General features: G+C 35.2%; 2 protein-coding genes across 2 annotated transcripts; one reads left to right on the top strand and one right to left on the bottom strand.

The window, feature by feature from the left end:
• Window positions 1–3,903: 3,903 nt before the first annotated feature.
• Window positions 3,904–10,156, top strand: LOC118048110 (3-oxoacyl-[acyl-carrier-protein] synthase II, chloroplastic). Its single transcript, XM_035057658.2, has 14 exons — window positions 3,904–4,606; window positions 5,261–5,466; window positions 5,563–5,766; window positions 6,236–6,346; window positions 6,450–6,545; window positions 6,653–6,698; window positions 6,781–6,860; window positions 7,398–7,466; window positions 7,687–7,771; window positions 8,516–8,670; window positions 8,761–8,841; window positions 9,137–9,196; window positions 9,303–9,436; window positions 9,756–10,156. Exons 1-13 carry the CDS (start codon window positions 4,264–4,266, stop codon window positions 9,417–9,419), a joined length of 1,653 nt encoding a protein of 550 aa, XP_034913549.1. The 5' UTR covers window positions 3,904–4,263; the 3' UTR covers window positions 9,420–9,436; window positions 9,756–10,156.
• Window positions 10,157–10,881: 725 nt separating this feature from the next.
• On the bottom strand, window positions 10,882–20,776 carry LOC118048109 (uncharacterized). The gene is made up of 18 exons (XM_035057657.2): window positions 20,156–20,776; window positions 19,551–20,070; window positions 19,198–19,458; window positions 18,900–18,991; window positions 17,941–18,150; window positions 17,461–17,865; window positions 16,580–16,743; window positions 16,290–16,383; window positions 16,093–16,149; window positions 15,590–15,724; window positions 15,381–15,449; window positions 14,217–14,330; window positions 13,796–13,957; window positions 13,516–13,644; window positions 13,026–13,127; window positions 12,849–12,928; window positions 12,225–12,371; window positions 10,882–11,851 (listed from the first exon to the last, which is right to left on the bottom strand). Exons 1-18 carry the CDS (start codon window positions 20,654–20,656, stop codon window positions 11,269–11,271), a joined length of 3,825 nt encoding a protein of 1,274 aa, XP_034913548.1. The 5' UTR covers window positions 20,657–20,776; the 3' UTR covers window positions 10,882–11,268.
• Between the last annotated feature and the right edge of the window lie 1,153 nt (window positions 20,777–21,929).

The following is a 21,929-nucleotide window of genomic DNA, read 5'->3' as shown; positions in this document are numbered from 1 at the left end:
ATTCTACTTAAGTCTAAGCAAACTTATATATGTGAGAACCTAGCTCTGATACCAATTGTTGTTCTAGGATTAAGGCAACAATAACACATAAGGGGAGTGAATTATGTGTTGCATTAATTAAGTCAAATAATGCAAATAAACACACTAAGCACATATAACACAATTACCAACAATATAATTAAAGTGCTTAAAGTAAAAAAGATAAGAAAATAGAGATTGCATACTCAGTTTTTAACGTGGTTCGACAAGCTTACATCCACATCTCAAGTACCAACTATACTTGAGTGTTGTGCTCTTTTACTAATCCAAGTGAAAGATACAATGCCCTTGATAAATCCACGCCAAGCAATTACACCATTTAAAAATGTTCCATTACAAGATTTTTTCTTTGGTGAGAATACCTCACCAATGTCAATAGTTTATCCAAACTCCCAGGTATTTACAATTATAATTTGTTTACAACAAGATTCATTATCTTAAAGAGTACATTGTATAATTGAAAACTATAATGTCTGCATCTTACTCAATAGTTCATAAGATGATTGAAGGTGTGTCAGTGTAATGAGTGTGAGATCTTATACTTTGTGCTAGAATATAAATATTTAATTTACCACAATTTAGAGTATGTTAGGTTAATGATTTCTAGTTGATGTTAGGATTGATGATTTCTAGTAGATGTTTTTTTTTTTTTGGAATAGCTTCTATATCATATATGTTCAGAAAATCTTGTTTATTTAGCATAAAAAGAGCTATATATATATATATATATATATATAAGAAATTAGTTGTTGTAATGCCTCTAACGAGATAAAGTGGTTGACCGGTTCAAATGGCTATATCATTTGGTTGACCGGTTCCTGCAAAATTCTCAGGTGTTCATCACAGATGAACAACGATCAACCGGTTCATTTGGTATGCCCAAAGAATTGACCAGTTCAACATAAAAAAAAAAAAACAAATAAATTTGGTAGTTTCAAATCTGGTGAAACTTGAAACAAATTAAAAGTATATCAATCCTATTTGTGAATGCAATGTGAAGTGTGTGAATTCATTTTAGTTTGCTACTGAATAAGATGTAAAGATTTAATAAGAAGCATTACAATGAATCATTAAGAACTAAATCTTCATTTGCTTTGCATCTTGAACTTATTAATGTGATTTTCATATAAATCTGTTTAAACTTAATCTTATCTTAACATATCATTAATCCATTTTTATTTAATTTTTATAATCAAAATACATAAAATATTAATATGTGATCTAAAGGTCAACATCATTGACCTATTCTTCTAAAAATTCAATTTAGATTTATTTTTTAAATTAATTTTGTAAAATTAAAAACTATTTTTTAAAAATAAATTACTTCTTTATCTATAAATTATAAAATAATGATATTGAAACTCATGAATTTTGAGAGTGTTGGATAATGATATTAATGGATCAGATTAGAGACATAATAAGTTATTTTGCTTTATGTATCCTAATTTCAAGTATTTCTGCCTCTTTTTTTGACTTTATGAAATTAAGTTGAATACTTAAACCAATTCAATTTTTTTAAAATAAAATCTATCTTTTAATAAAAATTACTTCTCCATCTATAAATCATAAAATAGAGTGTGATGGATGAGATTATACAAAAAATTCATACAATATATTAAAAAATAAAATTACAACTAAAAAAAAAGCTAAATAATTGGCTTGAGGTAGGGATTGTAATTTAATCTAAATTTGATGGATATCGATCTTATCCAACTTGAATATGCGATTATTTTTTGAATAGATATCGTACCCGATAGATAATGAGTAGGGTATGGTTATTATCAAACCCGATCTAAAAACCGCCTGAACCTAACCTGGAATATATATTTATATTATGTACATATATTTGTAGAATATTTATGTTTTTTTAATACAATATATACATATCTCAATATTGACATAAAACACATATATGTTTATAATATTTATTATTTTATCATTTAATATACATATATAAATACTTCAAATATATATATTAACTATTTTGTTTTTTATTAAATAATAAATAATAATAGATAATTTATATTCATATGGATACTCGAAACTCGATGGATAATTTATGAATATCTAAATTTTATATCTAATGGATAATGAGTAGAATATTGATATTAAAAAAAAATCCAACCGAGTACCCATTTCCATTCCTAGATTGAGGGTTAGTTAGGTTATTAGGCTAATAAATCCCTCACTTGCCTTCACTTTCTATTCTGGTCAATTCATATTTGATTTTATTAGTTCCAATTAATTAGATAAAAAAAAATTAATTTGATGGAATCAAATACATCATGAATAGGTTTGAGTATGTTTGTGGCATGCGCTTTGCCACTAGCTAGTCTAATTTTTTTTTTTTAACATAAAAAAATGCTAAAGAAAGAAATCTGAGACTTAAGTCACTGGATTAGTAATTTAAATAATTGAAATAAAAAAATATACTACAAAAAAAAAAATGATATGATCCCATTCGGAGTTTGAAAAACCCAAATGTTTAAGGGCAAAACAAGAAAAAAGTAATCAGCTAAACTTTGTTAACTTACAAACTTCGTGATAATGGACATAAGATTGTGATAATCTCATAGGAAAAAAAACATAAAAAAAGGACAACTTGAAAGCAAAGTGAAAAATAAAAAAGCACGAAGAATTAATTTTCAATACATAAATATTGAATAATAAAATTAAAATAAATAAATATAAAAATACCAAAAAACAAACAAAATCATCAAAACAATTACACTATTCTAAAAATAATTACAAAAATGAATACTTTATTGGTTTTTTCCTTAAAATCATCAAAATAATTACACTATGCTAAAAAAATAAAAATAAAATTGAGCAGTAAGCATTGGATTATTTTATTCTAGGGTTAAATTAGTATTTTTACTGTATAAAAAAATTATCAATCTAACCCCATACAATTTGCAAAAGATAGTTGTGTTACGGTGAAAAAATCACTTTGCTTCTAATATCTTGTTCAAAGTTTTAATGGCTAAAGGCAAATTTAGTAATTATATTATTACAATGAATATTTTTTTATGTCTTGAGATACAATAATTTTTCTTCCCCTAGTTTTTTTTTTTTAATTTAATCTATTACCCCTTGTGTTAGAGTATAAGTCAAGAATCATGAGGTCCTGATGAGAGGGTAGAGATGGCAATAGTTATCCGCAAGTTTGATTTCTTGATATTTATACTTTAATTATTATCCATTAAGTAAAATTTTTAGATATTTATAAACTATTAATTAGCATCCAATTACTCTTCATTATCTACTATTATTTATTAATAAATAAAAAATAAAATAGCTAATAATAAATATATATATATATATATATATGAGTTTAATGTTAATATTAAAGTATATTTATTATATTAAAAAAATCTAAATATTTTACACATATATTTATATAATATAAGGATTAGACTCGGACGGTTGCAAATCAGATTTATCTATAGAGAGTCATGATTGAGTCTTGATTAAATTGTTGCGGTAGGTAAAAGAGAGCATCGGTTTAACTCTAAGTAGACGCCAAAACTGTAGCATGGATGGGAATGTCTGATAAGGAAACAGGAATACAGGTGGCACCACTAGAGAGAGAGAGAGAGAGAGAGAGAGAGAGGGGAGAAACTTAGAGATGGCAGCGAAACTCCGCAGAACAGAGTATCCCATCGCAACGCTCCTCCTGGATTTCGAAAATTAAAGGAAATAAAGAAAAAGAAAAAGAAAAACAAAAGGTGGAGATAAATAAGCAAGAAACAATATTTCTGGTCGTCGTGCGTATTTTTGTATTTATTTTGTCATTTAGCCCAACAAACACACCAACGCCTAGAAAATAAATAAATAAATAAAACGAACTTGGCTGTGTACGTACAGGAGGAGGGGGAGCGACTCAGATTTTGCCCAAAACTTGGCGATACCACTCTTGAGAGAAACACGCGCACACACTCAATATTACTTACTTTTACTATTTAATTACCATTATAGTGGGGGGAGAGATAGGAAAGTGGAAAACAAAGACAAACAAGAATCAAAACAAATAGGAACGGAGAGAGAGCTCTCTTGCATCCTTCCCCTTCCCCTTCCCCTGCCCCTCCACCTTCCTCAACCGCCACCTCGCATCTCCTTCTCCTTCCTTCCTTTTAGATTTATTCTTGATCGTTCATACCATCTCTCTCTTGTCCAATCTGCACTAGTAATAATAGATAGGGGGAGAGAAGGAGTGGGTGAGATATGACGGGGTCAGGTTCATTGTCATCTCCGCTCTGCACGTGGATTGTCGCGGCGTGCATGTCGGTCACGTGCGCTAAGGAAAGCAAGTACGCTCTTTCTCCACCATCCTCGACTACTGGTAATAGAAGTCGCAGGCGGAAGGCTGCTGCTGCTGCTGCTTTGAAATGCAATAGCAATAACAAGTACAACAACTACAGCAGCGGTATGGGTGGAGGAGGACCGAGCCTGCAAGGATTAGTGAGCTCTTGTTTGGCCTTTGAACCTTGTAGTCATTACTACGCTTCTAATGGACTCCTGAGATCCAATCGCAAGCTAAGACGACTCCATCCTCCCGCTCTTTCCGGTATTTTCTTCACTTATTCGAATCTTCCTTTTTAATCATTTGTTTTCTATTATTCCTGCTTTTGTTTGTGTTTGGGTTTGTTTTGCTAATCGGTTTAAGCTTGGATTTGATGATGATTTATCGCTTTCATCTTCTTTTGTTTGGATGCTTGTGTAATATTTGTATTCTCTCTCTCTTTGTTCTGTTATGTAACTGGGATTTTTCTTAAAAAATAAAATAAAATAAAAAAGGCGATAATATGATGGGTTAATCAGAAAATAATTCAGGTAATTAACAGTGCGGGGCAGCTCTTGTTCTGCTGCTGTTTGGAAATGTAGCGAAAGCTAGGCAGGTTTTAGTTGCATGAATTTGCTGTTTGTGGCTCTGTTCTTGTTATTTTAACGTTTTCTAAGCGAAGCAGAGTATGGAGATAAGAGTCTACTGAGTCTTTGTTTTCCAATTCTGAAAACCATGTCTCTCTCTCGCTTTCGCATTGCTGCATTTCTGGTCACCCGCGATTTCTTTTTTTCTTCATAGAAGAAATCTAGCCATTTTGCGTGCGTGCGTGTGTGTGTGTGTGTGAGAGAGAGAGAGAGAGAGAGAATAGTTGCCTTCAGCTGCCTGCAAATGACAGACTCACACCATTTGCCTTGATGATGCATTTAAAAATTTTAGGGCAAGCCATGGCTGTAGCTGTGCAACCTACAAAGGAAGTTGAGACAAAAAAGAAACCACATACAAAGCAAAAGCGAGTAGTTGTGACAGGGTTGGGTGTGGTGTCACCTCTTGGTCATGAACCAGATGTCTTCTACAACAATCTTCTTGAAGGTGTCAGTGGCGTATCTCAGATAGAGGCTTTTGACTGTGCTCAATTTTCCACTGTAATTGGTTACTTCAACACATCTTTTCTTCATTTTGTTGCTCTGAATAAATCTTACCTTCACAAATCTCACTTTTCCTTTCTTCTTTTTTCACAGAGAATTGCTGGAGAAATCAAGTCTATCTCGACTGATGGATGGGTTTCACCAAAACTGGCTAAGAGAATGGATAAATTCATGCTTTATATGCTTATTGCTGGTAAAAAAGCTTTGGCAGATGGAGGGATTACTGAGGATATGATGGATGAGTTAAATAAAGCTAAGTGTGGAGTTTTGATTGGCTCAGCAATGGGTGGGATGAAGGTAACCTAATCTCCTCAGTTTAAGATATTTTGTCTGTGATAGAGAAAATGTTGACAAAAATGACTTGATGAAGCATCTAACTCAGCTTTAAATGGTATTCTTACAATTACTGAATCAAGAAATATGTAATTGTTGTCTCTTTTTCTGGCAATGTCAACTTAATGATGAGACCAACATTATTTATTTATTTTCTTCTGAACATATGGAAATTAGAAAATCGACTCTGTTTTCAATGTTGATTTTTCCCCTTGGGAAAGATTGGCTCGTGTCTGTCTGTCCTTGATAATATTGTTGATTCCTCTTGGAACATTTTTTGGAAGGAAATATGTGTCTGGAGAAGTAAATATTAAGTGATCCTTCTTGAGAGCCATAAGGACCTGCTGATGTTGCTGAAAACCATATTCATGGTGCCATAAAATTTATTTATTAATTAATTAATTAATTGCTCCTTCTGGGTGATCATGGATAGGTTTTCAATGATGCAATTGAAGCTTTAAGGATCTCGTACAAGAAGGTGAATCCATTTTGTGTTCCTTTTGCAACTACAAATATGGGTTCTGCCATGCTTGCAATGGATCTGGTAAGCTATCATCTTAAGGAAGATGAAATTTTAAAGCATATACTGATTGTTTGGGTAATTAAAATTGACCTTTTTAACTTCTGTTTGACATATGTAACTGCAGGGATGGATGGGGCCAAATTATTCAATTTCCACTGCTTGTGCTACCGGCAACTTTTGTATTTTGAATGCAGCGAACCACATCATTAGAGGCGAAGCTGTAAGTATCTTGTGTTCAACTCATGTTCAACAACAAAACTTTGGGATGCTTAAGTTATTTTGCATACCACTCGTTAATGCCTAGCACCCAATTTTATGAACTTGCAGGATGTTATGCTTTGTGGTGGCTCAGATTCAGCAATTATTCCTATTGGTGGTTTTTTCTTCCTTTCCTGAGTTATACCTGTTCCCTGGCATAGCAGGAAGCTCATATGTGTTTATAATCATTGGTGCAGGATTGGGGGGTTTTGTGGCATGCAGAGCACTTTCGCAGAGGAATGATGATCCGACAAGAGCTTCACGACCTTGGGATATGGTAATTTATCATTAACCACTGGGCCCCCCTCATATGCAAAAAGGAAAAGATAGTAACCAAATTTTTGTAATTTTTTTCTTTAAAATGGTTGAAATTTATTCATTTGAAATATGATTGTACTCAAGCCAGTGGAAGAATTATCTGGTGAGTAAATGACATAACTACTTTTTTTTTTTTTTTGACTCACTGCTCTATTATCTACAAGTAGTTTTGGATATGAATTCTATCCTTTCATAGTTTCTAAAATTTCTTAGAAGTCATCAATTGTATTTGTGTCATAGTTCTAGTTGCAAAATAGCAGCGAGCCTGATGTCTTAATTTTATTAGATGTGTGCTACATATAACAATGGCACAACATGAAGCCATCACAAATCATACAGCATGTCTGATATGTGGGACCTGGTGGCAGATCCCACGGATCAAATGGTTCATAACTTGATTCACATTGTGCCATTTCTTAGAAAGGGAATATCCCATTTCTTTATTTACTTCGCCTGTGTTTCTCAAACTTGAAATGTCTTCTTTTCTAATAAACAGAATCGGGATGGATTTGTCATGGGGGAAGGAGCTGGTGTTCTGCTTCTAGAAGAATTAGAACATGCTAAGGTAATATCTTATTTAATCCAAATAAAGTCATATGCTTTGATGAGAAGCAGAAGTGGAAGAGAATTAGACCATCCATTGGCTTTACTCTCTCTCTCTCTCTCTATCTATCTATCTATTTATCCATTTATATATCTGCATTGCATGCTAAATGCTATACATTATGATGGTAGATTGCAGTTTTTTCATCAGTTGGTAATCTATGGTTAATTTTTGTTTGCAGAAAAGAGGTGCCAATATCTATGCAGAGTTTCTGGGAGGGAGCTTTACTTGTGATGCTTATCACATGACTGAGCCACGTCCTGATGGTAACATGCCCTGTCTAAAGTACCTAGAATTTTTCATACACAAAATCTATCTGTGGGCATGAAATTTAAAGATACGCTGAAGGATCTTGACTCTCTCTTTCATTTTGATCCACCTTATGATTATGTAATCAATGGTATTGGTTGTTATTATGAACCCATGCCTGCTGGGTTCATAGCAAATTGGTGCTTGCCATGTGGTCATAGCAAACTGGTGCTTGCCATGTGGTCATAGCAAACAGGTCTGGCCCTGTTTAAACCTTTCGTCAAAGTCTTGGGAAACACATCTCGAAAAGCAAAAGCAAACCTCTTGTCCTATCAAGGCTATAAAAGATTAGTAGGTAGAAATAACTCTAATATGTCTATTTGAGGTAAATTCTAATGTCCTTCACAAGATGAGTCCTCAATGGAGCATATGGATCGTTGCAGCAATCCTAAAAAAGCAGCATGAGGCATTTTCCAGTTGAGTTGAATTTCACAGGCTTTTGGGATAGTCTGCCGCACGTCTTCTTTATAGTTACTTCTTTGAGTTGAAACCTGCGAACGCTTCTCCTAAATGTCATATTTCCTAGATGTAATGCACATTCATTTTTAGATTGTAAGATCGGTGCTTGAGTTGGTTATCACTCTGAATTACAGCAAGCAAATGAATAATTTCTATTGCAATTAGTTATCTTGATTGTATAGTTTATCCATGCAGAGTTCTTACAAGCTAACTAATGTCGCTTCTACACCACCTGAAAACAGGGGCTGGTATCATTCTCTGCATAGAAAAGGCATTAGCACAGTCTGGGGTATCTAAAGAGGATGTGAATTACATAAATGCACATGCTACATCCACACCAGCAGGAGACCTCAAAGAGTATAATGCTCTCATGCATTGTTTTGGCCGTAACTCTGGTGTATGTACCATGAACTATTTATGAACATCACCTAATTTTTGCATGGCCATTGCCAGTGTATAACTCTCAATTTTTCTTGTGCATTCGCAGTTGAGGGTGAACTCAACAAAATCTATGATTGGTCACTTACTGGGAGCATCTGGTGCTGTGGAAGCCATTGCTGCAGTACAGGTAAATTATATAGTATTCGTGACCTTTTTATCCTATCTCAATTTTAATCACGTATAGAGAGTGAAGGAAAAGGTTGGTTCAATTCTTGAGCCCAAGATAAGTATGGATATGACATTTACAATGGAGTGCCAAAACATCTGCCCTCTTTTTTGTAAGGATAAATGTATTGTCAGAGAGAAGGAACATTGAAATTGCATTTCTCATTCGTTAATAGTGTTGAGTTATTATTCCCCTACTCCCATCAGAAAACAAGTCTTTCATTGGTTGTTGATATTGTATTGTGTTACTTGTACAGGCAATACGGACAGGATGGGTTCATCCAAATATCAATCTAGAAAATCCAGAGCAAGGCATGGTATGTTTGCTCTATTATTTTTCCTGTTTACAGCTATGGCATTGTAAGTTTAAATTTGATGGTGTTTGTTTTCAATTTACCTAATGCTGCAAAAATAAAAATTTAGGACACGAGTGTATTGGTGGGCCCAAAGAAAGAGAGACTAGACATAAAGGCTGCGCTGTCTAATTCGTTTGGGTTTGGTGGCCACAACTCATCGATCATTTTTGCCCCATTCAAGTGAAATAGAGCTTCTCCAAGGTGCGTAGATTTGTAATTTAACTCTCTGCTATAATAATTGCATTTGAGAAACACATCAAGCTGGGGATAGGAACATTGAACACTGCACAAATAGATGTGTCATTAATGTATGACTTGACGCCTAGGCCCATCCTATCATCTCACCATTGCATGACATTTTACAGCAACCTAATTTTCAGTGGGGGGAAAACTAAAAGCAGAACAAGTGTTTAAAATATCAAGATGCGGTAGGTCTGGTAGGAGATGTATCCTTTATAGCATTTGCTAACTTGCAAAATGTTCAGGAAGTGACTATTAATGACATGGCTACTTCTTGCAGAGTGTACTGGAATCCTCACTGTATCCTGTTTTCTGCTGAACTTGCTGAAGCTCAATTGACCTTTGAAATGTAACTAGTTGGACATCTGATATCTCGAGGATAGATTGAATGGATGGCTATCTGCCCGGGAAGGGAGAGTAGTCAGAATTCACCAGGTGGCGACTGGAAATACTCTTCTTTTTTTCTCTGTTTCTGGTGTTTTTATAATCCTCTCTCATAAATAGCCACAGTGGGCCTTGATCAGAAGTGGCCTTGTTTACTTTTTTTTTTCCGTGTACCAAAAAGATAGCTGTAAGGGTATTGCATTAGTAGTTAGCTGTAATGAATTTTTGAGCTAACAATTCGCTACTTTACCGTAGCATAGCGGTGGTTTATGTGCATGCTTCTGTTTTGTTTCTCTCTGTCGAGCTTGTACGCATGATGTTTTGTCACGGTACGTTGTTTCATTTTATCACCCACAAATGACGGCTGCTGGGTAATTCAGGCATGCGAGCTTGATGTTTCCATGCTTGCACCTGAACATCAGGATCTTTACTAGATATTCGCTGATCATACCAATGTCATCGACTTCATGGGTTTCCAAGATCCGAGGATAAGTGAGAGAAGTTGCGGTGCGGGTTCTTCTGATGCAGGATTTAGACAGATTTCACTCGACAATGTGTTGGTGAGGTTTGTTTTTCAACTAACGAGTCGCGAAAATGGCATGACTTCAATCAGTTTCTTAGCAATTATTTGCACGACTTATTCTAGTTAGTTTAGTGGAGGCACGATGCGATGGCGTGTGCCCAAGTGAAGCAAGGCATTTCTTTTATCTTGGAATTTATAATTATATTACAAGAAAGATGACAGGTTAAAGTATATGTATAAAAAATTAACAGAAATAAAATTTTATTTAGCCTATGATAACAAGATCGGCAAATCTGAATTTTACGCCACTCAAGCAGGGGAGTACAGTCCCATCTTATCCATTTGAGATGTACTCTTATACGATTTTTTGAACTCGTATTTTTACGCGAGTCGCAACAACAATTGAATAAAGAAACAACAAAACATTCTTGTAAAGAGAGAAAAAAAAACCCAGACGTGCTTTTAATTCTAGGATCCAAATTTGTGAATTTCCATTCGCTTTTGAGAACTGGAAATGCTACCCAACATTTCATTGAACAGCATAGTTGGCCAGACATAAGAACATTACATAAGATCATTTCACAAGTTAAACCAAACTAAACTCAGGTGCGTGTATGTTCACGCGCCAAAGAAAACCATGATGAATCAAGAGCTCTGCTAAACATGAAACGAAAGAGAGCCAATCAAGTTGCAAGCAAAATTGCTGCATCATTGGAAATTGGCTTCCCTGTTGTTTTTCTGTCATGTACATTTCCGCAACCAGAAGAATCAGTGTCAAAACTGGAGCACGCAACTGTGTAAACTGTAACAATCAAACAAGTACAAAATCTCACGACCTGGACTGCAGATCCTTCTTCTTGATATATCGACCAATCTATAGATGGCTTCATCTGCTCTTTCTCTTGTTGCCTTTCTTCTGACTGTTAGATTTGATGAGCTTCATAGACAGCGCAGCTGAAGCACTCTTGCCCTCAAGCTTCTTGGTCAATTTTACAACACTAGCCATACCTTTCCTAGCAGCTGCACGATGCTCTGGTCTACGACTCATCATCTTGCGATCCAGGGGCCAATATGCATATGGCTCAAGCTTGTCCTTCCTCTTCACATCCCCACCAGCTTTCTTGCTGGCATATTCACTTCCAGTGTAAGCCCACCCAGAATTTGAAGTTTTCCTGCGCTTCTGAGTTTTCTTGGAGTTCAGTGACTTGAAACTGCCTGCTTCACTCCTCGCATCTGAATCGGGGTTGGAGAGCTTCTCCTTCTTAAGTTTCCCTCCTTCACGAACTATCAGCCGCCCTTCGGAGTCGATCTCTGGATCATCATCTGATTCCTGCTTTCTTTTAAGATGTGCGGTTGATCGGAGGGCTGATCGTGTTTTGTATCGATCGAGCAGGTCAAGTGGCTCATCTTCTAACTGGTCAAACGAGTCTTCTGGCAAGCTCTTGTCTGACCTGTGTTTTATTTTAGACCTGGAAAATTTTGGGTATATAAATATGCAATTTCAGATTGTTTTGAGCAAGTAATTACTAGTAGTTATGGTGCAGTGGCACCCTCTACCAGAACCATTAGACACCATCTATCAGATTCATCAAGAGTCCAGTATCAATTCAAAGGCTGTAGTAGTGCTCTTGATTTGGTTGATGGGTTGTTAATAATATCTAGTGGAACCCAAACAACACCCTAAAATGCAAAGTGCAAGATCTGCGATGTACAGTCGGCATATAGCAATAAAGGAAACCTTTAGTCACTAAGATAGTAAGGTCACCCATGATATAATAATCTGAATATAATAGCCCATGCCATGAATCCATAATTTTTTTAACATCATCAAAAGTCACTGACCTCAGTGAAGCTTTGGGTTTGAGCTGGGAGGAAAACTTGCTATGCCGACCTGAAACTGTCTTTGTATCCATATATTCACCATCACTGTTCTCTGTCTCCCCATCACTAAAATCAGAGAAGATCTTAGTATGGTTCCATCTGCTTATCCTGTCAGCAGAGCAAAAATTTTCAGAATATCATTAACAAATTCAAAATTAGAGAAGAATCCATAAGAACATGGACATAGTGTTGTTCTACCAGAAACACCAGATAGGCTGATGCATTTGGAATATAGCACTGCAGTCTGAGATTGAATGCAATACAAATCTATATTGTGATGCTTCCTATTGAACACAGTTAGGACTCGGTGTTCTTGTATGTACAAGATGAGAGGATGGCAACCATGCGGAATGAGCCAAGTTTTTAGAATGCAATACAGTATTTCATGAGCACACAAAAATTGGAGATGCATTGCCCTTTTTAGTGTGTTTGGTTCTTTCAATATATTGCAAACCATCATTGCAATCATGCGAGAATTGAACAAAATACGAATAAAGGGAGAGCATTACAGGCAATTGAGAACATTTTAGACATTTACAAGAGCATAAAATTCACTATTAATCCATATACTAATATGCCTCAGACCTGGATGTAGTAGCTCTTGACATATGAGATTTAGTTTCATCAGAGCTTGCTGCATGCTTCCTCTCTCCCCGCTCCTTCATCTAGTATATATTCAACAATCATGAATAAAAAAAAAAAGAACAAATTGTGTTTTGGAAACTATAAAATGGCATATTAACATGATGTCATTAAACATACCTTCCGTATGTTAGTAAGGAGTTTCATATGTTCTTCAGGCATCACTGCCTTCACAGCATCCATACCACATTTCTTGACTAGCATTTCCAGGATATGCTTAACCTGAAAAGGAGTTTGGAAGCAATGGAAGACATTAGATAGTTTGGACCACATTTATGGCAACCACAGACCTTCTGAGCAATAATCATGCACAATGCTGCAAAAGCTTTTAGACTTGCATACATGCTGTCCAACAGCATACCCAACACCACTATAAAAGAACATAGTAGCGTTAAATAAAGCATGTCCACAAAAAAATTCTCAACAACATTGGTAATAAATTTGAACCACTAGAAAAACAGAGGCAAACTCCAAGAAAAACACAACTGACACCCCCGTACAGGCACCAAAGAGCCAACATGAAAAGGAAATCTCTTCCAGAAACTCACTTAAACACCACTATTTATGGCCAAAGTAAAGATAAGTTCAACACAGTTTGTGTTGTCAATACCTTAGCTTTGAAGTGGTTTTTGGTGTCATCTTGCCATCTCAGCAAGCCTTCCACCACACTCCCCAGGAACATTTGCAACCCTTCAGCTTGTGATTTGGCCACTAGTACCTTCAACAAACCTAAATTAGCCTGAACAGAAAATTACCAATTTAGTCTAGAAAGAAGGCAGCATAAAAAAGACCACAAAATAGAAAGGTAGAAAAGAAATGATAAGTTTAATTCACTCGACCCAAATAAACATTATGCTAAACTGCACACATCAAAAAGATAGTTAACGCACTTTGATAATCTCCCTGTTCTTTCTCTGCAGAAGGAGAAATGTGGATGGAAGCAACTTGTAAGCAATAGAAACCAGGTCTGAAAACTCGTATGCCAGACGAGCTACACCTTTCATTGCTGCACTGATCATATGAGGACTTTCAAGAGCCAGGCCTCCAGCAACCTGTGACCACAAAAGTTTAAGTGTTTCCGAAAGCAACACGTGGTCAATTTACCCACATACATGTAAAACAATTTTTTTTCATACAAAACAATAAAATAAAAATGGGATGATTATATCATATTCTTGAGATGAACAGATCACGGCTGATCTGTCCAGTAACAAATGGGATCTTGTTAGAACTTCAAATTTGTATGAAAATGACAACAATTTCAATCAACATAGCAATAAAACTTTGGAGACAGAAATACTCAATTGATACCATGTTAAAAAATTGATACAAGTTTTCTTTCTTTCCACCATTCTCTTCATCTCCAAAGGTATGACCAATTTGGACAAGCACATCGTAAGCTCTATTTCTTGTTCTTTTGTTAACCTGTAATTAGACCATTAACAAAAACAAAGAACAAGATATTTATCAGCATTTATAAACTACACAATGCAAGAAGTTCAAATCCAGCATGTGACACATAACAAGTTTGGAACCAGCAACATAGATAGTTCTTTCCATTAATATCTTCATTTTGAAGGGCACAAAATCTTATCACATTCGCATTTACCAAGCAATATTATCTCAAGCATGAACATGGGGTTCTTTGCTTAATTTTATGGTAAATATCTGGTCAATCACAAAGGTGTATGTTAAGTTTTGGGAACCACCACTTTGTACAAGAATGATTATGGGTAGAGCATGAACCATGCACCACTTCATTACAAATAGACCTAGAATAATTTTATTTCTTGGGCAGGAGTTAAATAACCACGTAGAAACATGAGACTTGTATATCAAGCTTCTGCCTAAGGAAAGCCAGTTTAAATAGTAACAAGCAAAAGCATACCCTGGCATCAAGAAAGACAAGGCTGAGAGTAGTGAATAACTTAAATGAAGAAATTTAAGGAGACTAGAAAGGGTGATGGAAAAAGATAACAGCTTATGTGGCATAGCGAGTTCAAAAATACCCAACAACTTATGGCTGCTACAGTCAGTCAACTTCACCATGCAGCCAAAAATCAAATCCTTTCCCATGTTCTCAATTCAATCTCTTAACAATTTTAAGGCAAGACCTATGAATCCTCGATTAGCATTCCCTAAAAGCTGTACCTGATTATAGACACGGCATTCTCAACATAGACAAAATGTACAATCTTCATATAATCTCATATCCAGTTGGCAGTTAATAAATTGGAGCGACACTATAATAGTCAGCAAATGACACAGTTTCATCTCTACAAGTTTTCCTATGAAATAAGGTAATGCTGTTTTTCAAATAATCTCAACCAGCTTTCTGTATTGCATGCTCAAAATGAGGTAATTACTTTAAATGTTATACAAAGGATCCCCAAAGAATCAACATCATAACCTATCACAACCAGAAAAAAAAAAAAGATTGAAAAATGACTAGTGCTCTTGGTGATAATATAATACCTCTTTCAGAGCAAGTATTATTTCAGTAAGGAAAGAAGTAAGGATTTCATGCCTCCTCTGCTCTGATTCCTGTAACAAGAAAGTCAAGTAATTCAGGTATGGTGGGTGTAACATACCAGAGAAAACAGTAACAGATTCCAACATCCAAATAGCATTGTTTTTTTAACTTTGAGGTAAATAAACAGTAAGGGAAAATCATGTCTTACAACCTTGGGGATATGAACTATTAGACAGTAAATACAATCAAGTCTGTGCCATTTGGCAGAGAAATGGCATGAGGGTAGCACATCAATCATGAGCTGAAGCAGTTCCCCAAATCGTGGTGTAATAAATCCATCGTACCTCTGACCATTCAGAAACCCGAAACAGAAAAAATCATCAGAAAAGTTGAATTTCACAAAATGTAGTAAGATTAAATCTTTGCTATAATAGTAAAACATTGCATAGCAGAATATTCAGCAGAATTCTTTCTTAAATATATAGAAAAAAATAACACTGAATATTCCAGGAAAAATCACAGTTAATTTATGCCCATGTATTATCTGCCACCACTGCTAGAACTTTGAACATGTATATCAGTCCATTATGAGCAGTTGACAAAACTCCACTCTAGCTATCCATGAAAATTGTGGTGATAACAGTGGAAGTTGATATGCGATAACAATCAAACCATCCAAGAACTACGGAGCTTTTGCAATTATGGAGGATTTACCTGGAGAATAATTGAAAGAACTTTGTATGCCCTCTTTTGGATCAGACCTTCCATATCCTTCACATCATAATAACAACCAACAATATAATACAAATAATAATATATATGAGGAAGCATAATTAAGATCATTCTCATGTGAAAACAATTAAGTCTCTAAGAAGTAGCTGGAGAATAGGACACTTCAGAAAATGACAAACCTGTAATGCAGGCTTTACTGCACTATATAAAACATTGATCTCTTCACCATCCAATCCTGGCAAAAGTGAAACTGCCAGGTCAAATAGCCGTGCTCTGCAGTAAAAATGAAGTTGTGTGAAAAACAATGAAAAATTCCATGACATCTATCATCGTATGTGTACAAATAGAAGGGCATTTGGCTGGTGGTGGGTTGGGAAGACAATTCATAAATGCATATGGTATTAAAGAGGACAAAAGGAGAGATCACATTAAATAAAAAACAAAGCAATACAAAGAGAAAAAAGCTAACCTCGAGTCATTTGATGAATCATCAATCCGCATAGAATTGGAATCTCTAGAATTCTCAGCTTTTGTGGCCTTTTGTGTGACAGCCAAAAGCTTCTGCATTGTCTTTAAGTAGATCCTCTTAACTACTTCTTTATCAGCTATTGAGGAAAACTCACAAATTGTAGACTGCAAGAGTTGCACTTGTATTACAAAAACTTCACTGAAAACGCCAAATTATGATGCAATTTTTATGAAAAATAAATCTATAAGAAAAGGGAGAGAAAACAAAAGAGATTTGAAGAACTCATCCTCCAAACGAGCAATCTAGGAGCAGCAACAGAAAACAATATAATAACCCTCCAACCTCACAGACTATCAGCAAAGGGACTTGCCTCTTAAGGCTCCAAAAGCATTACACCAAAGTGATGCAAGTAACAAAATATAAGAACCCTCCAATATCTCATGTTGCTCAACAACCAATTACATCACAGGGACTGCACTGACCGCACAACAGAAATAATGGAGCGAACAATTGAAGATATGCTTATTTAAAGAAAAAAAAAATTAACACCTATTTTGCATTTTCTTATTGGCAATAGTACCTGCAAATAAAGATTTACAAAAGGAAATAGTTGTGATGTTCAGAAGTTTCTGGTGGTTCAGATAAACCATCCAAAAAATGTTATGAATCTAACAGATAATTCCCATATACCACGGAAACAGTATACAAAAAATACAAGTTACATCTGCTCTAAAATGATTTTTGACAGTTAGACTGTGGTGGCAAAATTGATATATAAAATAAAATCACGAAACATACCCAAAAGAAATCAACAATTCTAATGTGACTCAATGAAAAATAAAACGGCATCTCTTATTCACTGGTTGAGATAGCAAACGTACCTGCAGAAGACCACCGTCATCTTTTGGAGATTCCAGGAGGATCCCAGACAAAACAGTCAACAAGTTACGAGCAGAAGACCTAAGCACCCTCAAATTATCTGTTGCAACCTGCAGGGTATAGCGGGCAATAGCATGTTGTTCAGCTATACCAACTTCTGTACCAGTTAGATCATCTTGCTCCTCCATTATTCTCTTATTCTGTTGAATAAGGACCTGCAGGGCAGAACAAACTATTCCACGAATATCACATTCTTCACTGAGTGCACCACACAAAGCTTTCTCCAGATCCTGGAAACTTTCTGCAGTATCCAAAGGATAGCTGCAAAAGGAAGGTAACAAGGACCACAAAGAGTATACAAGAGCATCAGCACTCCTTGCTGAGATGATCCTTCCATCTAGCTCCAGCTGCAACAGGTAAGAAGTCACTACTAAAATGCTACATAGCAGGAAAGTACACCATATTACCTAGTAATTTTATACCTGTCGAGATTTTTTCTTTATCAGACCAACCATACTCAGAACTGACTCTGTAAAAAAGCTTAAACGGGCACCAACAGTATACTGCTTCAGAATAGGAAAGAGCCAAACATTAACTTCAGATAGGTCATCAACCTCTAATTTAAGAGGAAGGAAGCTTAAAAATGTCTCAGGACCCATTGCACCAAGAGCAGATCCAAGGGATTCGTGCAACTGCAGATTGACAAGTACATCAACGTATCAGAAAAGGGCAGGGTTGAGATTATGGATGAAGCAATCAACAAGTAAAAAACAAAATGCTTTCACTTTATTTGTGAAAATGGAGTCAAGTTTTCCTTGAGCTCAATTACATGTAATTTAAGAATTTATACCCTGTAACACGAGGCACTTAATTAGAAAGTGCAGGCTAGAAAAAGAAAATCCTAGCAAACCAATCACTGTAGATATGGACCATTGTGCAATCAATGCTGCTTCACAACAATAATGAAGCCATTATGGAGGCCTGCAAGAACTCTACAATGGAAAACATGCCCAGTGAACTATTTGCAGTGGACCAAAAGACCCTCCCCTCCTCTTGTTGGTTCTCGAAAGGTTTAGACAGGGCAGATTTTTTAGTCAATGACCACAAGATATTAAGTACAAAACTTTAGCGACATCCCAAATCAGAGGGAGGCTCTTGAATATTGAGGCCTCCAAAAATGCTCTATTCTATTGGTATGCTGCATTATGAAACGTTGGAGTTCCAACATGGTGAAGCAAGATAGCTTGCATTGAGAGTGCATAAATTTCCAAATGACATGGAAAGTCATATTTTAAGAATATCAAGTCCTAAAAGATTTATTTTGATGTTACAGGACCAGTAAAGTTGACAAGAGCTATAGTAAAAAAGCTAAAGAATATCAGAAATATAATGAGTGTATATTAATAGCATATAATGAGGTTGTGCAGAAGCAAATAACTACCTGTTTCCGGTAAGGAAAATCTTCATCGGGTAATCTCTGCATATCTGCCAAGTTCTTAAGGGTTCCTCTCATAAAATAAGAAGAATAGTTTCCTGGAAAATAACAAATGTTGATTATTGTGTATTCCTAGAAGAAACATTGATCACAAAAATACAGAAGACCGATTATAAAAACTGAAAGGTTCCCCCAATCAAGCTGCTGGAAGAACTAGCAATGACACACAACTTCACCAATTCTTATGGCAAGAAGTTGTCCAATGGCATAATAGAAAAAGGAGTGAGAAAAAACATGAAAATACCTAATTTATCAAACAAGGTCGAAACCACTTGAAATACCATGTCCCAGACTGCACTGTAATGATAATCAAGTAAGCTTTCAATGATTGCGCACACTTTTTCTATAACTGTAGGCCCACACTTTCTAGTTTCGGCATTTTTGTTGATTGTAATCTGATCTACTCCCTGCTTGATCAAGCTATCATCAATACAACTATTTATTGAGTTCTTCAATGCCTGTGTGGCCGCAAAGATGGCCTCCTCATGTTCAGACGCCAAAATATCTGCCAAAAGACAGAAAGTGAGAAACAACCAGGTACGCAAATTGTAAACAAACAGAAGCAGAACCCCTTCTTCTGGGAAAGTAGCATCTAACCTTTGAGTGTACTGAATACAATTGGTAGCTTAACAACGCAAATTTGCCTATTTAAGGAATAAACTTTTTTCATTCCAACATCCAACAAGCTTGCAGTGAATGTCATGTTATCCGCAGACGTCTCATTTGTAGAAGCATAAAGAGCTAGTGAACATAGCAAGTCGAGTAATGGTTCAGCCGGAACCTGTAAACCCGGGTGTAAGCAAACTACTTTCAGACTATCAGTCACACGCCTAGTAACAACAGGTTGCCGCAGCTCGAGGAGAGTTTTGAAGTACTTAAGAATTGCAGCCACACACTTGATTGATAAAAGAGGAAGAGATTCTTTTAAGGCATCGAGAATATATAGAACGTGTTGGGCTCCTTTAGGCCCATCAGTAGAAGCAACATTGGATCCACCGGCAAGAAGAAGAAACTTTTCGAAAGAATTGGTGATTGCTTCACTCGCCGGAGCTAATGCTGGTGTACCTTGAAAATTTAGCAATGTGTCACGGATACAAGAGTGGGATTGCCTTCTCACCTGTTCAAAAAATCAATCAAGATTTCTTATAGCTTACAGAATCAAGAATCGGAAAGCAAATTAACAGGATAAAAAAAAAAGATACCTTTATGCGAGAATCGGTCATGAAACTTAATAAGACTCCGAATAATTGAGAAATATCATCCCAATTAAAACTATCTCTGATACTCAACAAATGAGCCACGCATTTCAATCCCGAAACAACAGCTCCAGCTGTAACAGAATGATTTAATTTCAAAACCCGCACAACAACATTGGAAACCAATTCTCTTTTTTTCTTCAATATTGGAATTGAAATTCGAGGAAGAGCTAGAGAGAGGATGGTAATAAGAGAATCGATCACGTAAGGGGAAGGATCAGAGTAGGAGGAAGAGAGGCGGTCCAGGGAGGAGCATGCGGCGCCGAAGTAAGCGATAGGTGTGCAAGGGAGGTTTTGGTCTTTGAGTTCTTGTGACATGGTGCCCATTATGGCGCAGAGGTGGTGGTGGTCGTCTTGGGTGGAGGTGGAGTAGCGTGAGAGAATTGAGTCGCAGAAATCATTCTCGGGGAAGGAGAGTGACGGGGCATCCAATTCGATGCCTTCCATTTTGGTGGTGGTGGCGGTGGTAGTTGCAGGGAAGAGAAAAACAGAGGAGCTGTTTCGAGTTGAGTAGGTGAGGTTTGCTAGGGTTTATGGAAGGAGAGAAATAGGTGGCGTATAGGAAAAAAAAAAAAATTTGTTTGAATTTCTATACTTTTATTAAAAATATTAAATATAACTATTAAAGGCATAGATCTTTTTTTACCATCACTCAAATATTTGTTTTTATATATATTATTGTGGATGAGTTATGTAATTTTTATTTAATATGATTTTTAATTTTTTTTTAGTGATTTAATCCTAATTAAAAATTAATTAATTTTAATTTTTTATGAAAAATTGGAATTAAAAGAAGAATGACTACAATAAAAGAAGCATTAAATAAGAGAGACTTGCCATAAATTTCATATAAGATGCACTTTAATCCTTAAATCTTAAAAATAACACAAATTAACAATTGTAGTACTTCAATATTTTTTCAATTTAATTTTGATTCAAAAGTTTATTTATTTTTATTTTTTTAGTATCTAGTTGAGAGAGGAAAGAGAGGTCGCGGAGTTTCAGAGGTAGAGAGAGAAAAATATCGTTAACACTGATTTAGGCTACTAAAATAGATCATATTTATATAAAGTGGTTTCATTTGAAGAAAGGAGTTCATATTAGGTTTTTTTACCTTTAAATTTCATGAAAAAACATATCTGAGTTTGAGTTGATTTTCAGTTTTTTGGATTATTTTTTCGGTTTTTTTAAGACCATTGATATATTTATCACATTTCTACAATGTTTTAAGGTGTTTTAGGTCAAAATGGGTTGAAAAACAGGTTTTTTGGTCAAAAAACTTAAACTCTGATTTTTCTGTCACCACAATTACTGAAATCTAGGCAAATCAGGCAATACGTTATCTGATTTCTTTTTAAAAAATCTTAAGTGACATGTTGCAAACAAGAAATATTAAAGGCCTAGCATTTGCTTTTTTTTCCTGATTCTTTTTTTAAATTACATTTTTTATGGTTTTTTCTCTAATTTTTTTTAATTTATATTTAAATTAGTATTCATTTTCTCTTTCATTTTGTTTAGATAGGCTATGTTGAATGACGATTATTTTTTCAATTATGCATTTAAATTTGAAGAGTTTTTCTTATATATATATATATATATATATATATATATATATATATTATATATATATATATATATATCTTTTGTATATATAAACTTTATTTTTTGAAAATTAAAAAATATTTTCATATAATATTTCTAATATGTGCAGCCTTGCATT

This window comes from Populus alba, chromosome 6 (genome assembly GCF_005239225.2).
Source record: "Populus alba chromosome 6, ASM523922v2, whole genome shotgun sequence".
NCBI lineage: Eukaryota > Viridiplantae > Streptophyta > Magnoliopsida > Malpighiales > Salicaceae > Populus > Populus alba.
The sequence above is the reverse complement of the archived record's forward strand: the minus strand, read 5'-3'. Positions and strand labels throughout refer to the sequence as shown.